Raw genomic sequence first — 2,217 nt, forward strand, 5'->3', positions numbered from 1 at the left:
GTCCAAAGAGGTTGTATTCTACAGTCTGCCTGAATGTAATCATTGCGTAGGTGTGTAGTGTGATTCTGTGTAGTTTATTTATGGCATCCCGTTGGATTTGACGTCATCTGAACAGGACATCGCACGCTCACTATTGGCTTCAACACATTGTACGTGCTTTTCCTTGACCTCTGACCCCTCACAGACATAGAGAAGTTCACAGAGGTTGGCGGCCTGTCGATCTCCCTCATCCTCTGGGCCGTCCTCAACTCCGTCATCGTCATGATGGGGGCCATCCTCGTTGCATTTTTCGAGGTAAGACTCGAGGAGATTTGTTTTAGTAACCTTAATGACTTTAGTCGGCTTCTGCTTTGTGCTTTTGATTGTTCCTTGAGAATACTGTCTGAATTACACAACATTCACACGGAAGTGCAAGTGAAAACTAATTAGGGAACAGCCTACGCCAGTTTTTGTTAGTAAAAGTGAAAATCAGTACATCTGAATGTGCTTCCTTTATTCTGCCATTCAGGTTAACCACAGTCAGCTGAGATTTAATTAAGCAACATTAGGTTTCTTCATGCAAGCAGACTGATTACAAAAAAGTTTCAGTCTTGCTTCCCCCAAAAAAAAGTCTGCTTTCAATTCCATTTCATAACCACTGAGACATTTCATTCAACACAAAGAAACACCAACACCTTTCCCTCCTCACACCCTTATATGTTACTCATGTCATCCTAAATACTGTAGGTTTCTATATTTTAATATAACTCTCCCTTTTGTCTCATGCAGCCCATAGCAGCAGGAAGTGGGATCCCTCAGATAAAATGTTACCTCAATGGAGTCAAGATTCCTAGGGTGGTACGACTCAAGGTAAAGACACACATACACACACACACACACACACACACACACACACACACACACACACACACACACACACACACACACACACACACACACACACACATCAATGGATATTTTTGGAAGGAGTTTCTTATCTGTAACATGTTTTGTTTTCGCCCAACAGACCCTGGTGGTGAAAGTGTTCGGTGTTATCTGTTCAGTGGTTGGCGGTCTTGCTGTCGGAAAGGTAAACAAATATTATCCCTCACTGTCTGTTTGTTTCAAAATGCTGTCGTGAAGTTAAGCATCAAGTCTAGAACTGTAAACAGAGCAAAGACTACAAGATTACAACAATGCAATTATGTTTAGCATTTTTGGAATTGGAAAATTTGAGTTTTTCAATATAATTTCTCGTTAGATTGGTATTTAATTGACTGCCTGCCATGAATTCTCTTTCATACCTGTCCTCTTGTTTACCCACAATCCTTCAGGAAGGACCCATGATTCACTCTGGTGCTGTTGTAGCTGCAGGAGTCTCACAGGGCAGGAGCACCTCTTTAAAGAGAGACTTCAAGGTGTGTGTGTGTGTGTGTGTGTGTGTGTGTGTGTGTGTGTGTGTGTGTGTGTGTGTGTGTGTGTGTGTGTGTGTGTGTGTGTGTGTGTGTGTCTCAGGCTATTACACACATGGAAGTATATTCAATACTTGATTGTTCTTCATTCAAGCATGCTTTTGTACTACTGGCATGTTTTAACTTTACATGGATATGGTGTGTTTGTAGGTAAACTAATGTATAACGAGTAATACATGTGTGTTTGTAGATCTTTGAATACTTCCGGAGAGATACTGAGAAAAGAGACTTTGTTTCTGCTGGAGCTGCTGCCGGTGTTTCAGCTGCTTTTGGAGCTCCAGTCGGTAAAAACAACATCACTAAAGCACCCTACATACGTGTTTTCATATTTATCTGCCTGAATGTGCAGGCAGTTTAGCTGCTATAAAGACAACAGACCGAGCCGTGTGGCTGCATGCCCAGACTAATGACAGACACACCTGTAAGGGAACTTGTGTTGGACAGGACTAGTCAATCTAATTTAATGTAATTCAATGCAGTTCAAATTAAAGACTTTATTGGCTTTATTGATTCAGTTTTACAAATTGTGAGGCCAAAGCATCAAAGTACAAGTCGATCCAATATTGGTTCAAACAATAGACCAAAACAGTCAAATAAGTAATTATACATAAGAGATTAAATATATAACATAAAAACATACTAACTGTATCTGTATTAAAAAGTGTTATGTTGGTGTGTGCGGATGTTAAGGGGAGGATGAGGGGTTATGCTACAGCTTTGTTTTGATAAATGAATACATTCAAAATGTCCTAGAAGGTGGTACGTC

At 40.5% G+C, this 2,217-nt stretch overlaps 1 protein-coding gene across 1 annotated transcript in view; it reads left to right on the plus strand.

Annotated features, from left to right (window-relative positions):
- Positions 1–1,901, plus strand: part of LOC104951904 (H(+)/Cl(-) exchange transporter 7-like) — a 3,360-nt gene extending 1,459 nt beyond the window's left edge. The window contains exons 2-7 of the mRNA XM_010778641.1: positions 185–294; positions 769–849; positions 1,007–1,069; positions 1,314–1,397; positions 1,642–1,735; positions 1,801–1,901. Coding sequence (XP_010776943.1) covers positions 185–294; positions 769–849; positions 1,007–1,069; positions 1,314–1,397; positions 1,642–1,735; positions 1,801–1,901 — 533 coding nt within the window. The remainder of the gene's footprint in view (positions 1–184; positions 295–768; positions 850–1,006; positions 1,070–1,313; positions 1,398–1,641; positions 1,736–1,800) is intronic.
- The last annotated feature ends 316 nt before the right edge of the window (positions 1,902–2,217 follow it).

The sequence above is a fragment of the Notothenia coriiceps genome, unplaced genomic scaffold, assembly GCF_000735185.1.
Source record: "Notothenia coriiceps isolate Sejong01 unplaced genomic scaffold, NC01 NC01_scaffold00019351, whole genome shotgun sequence".
Lineage (NCBI taxonomy): Eukaryota > Metazoa > Chordata > Actinopteri > Perciformes > Nototheniidae > Notothenia > Notothenia coriiceps.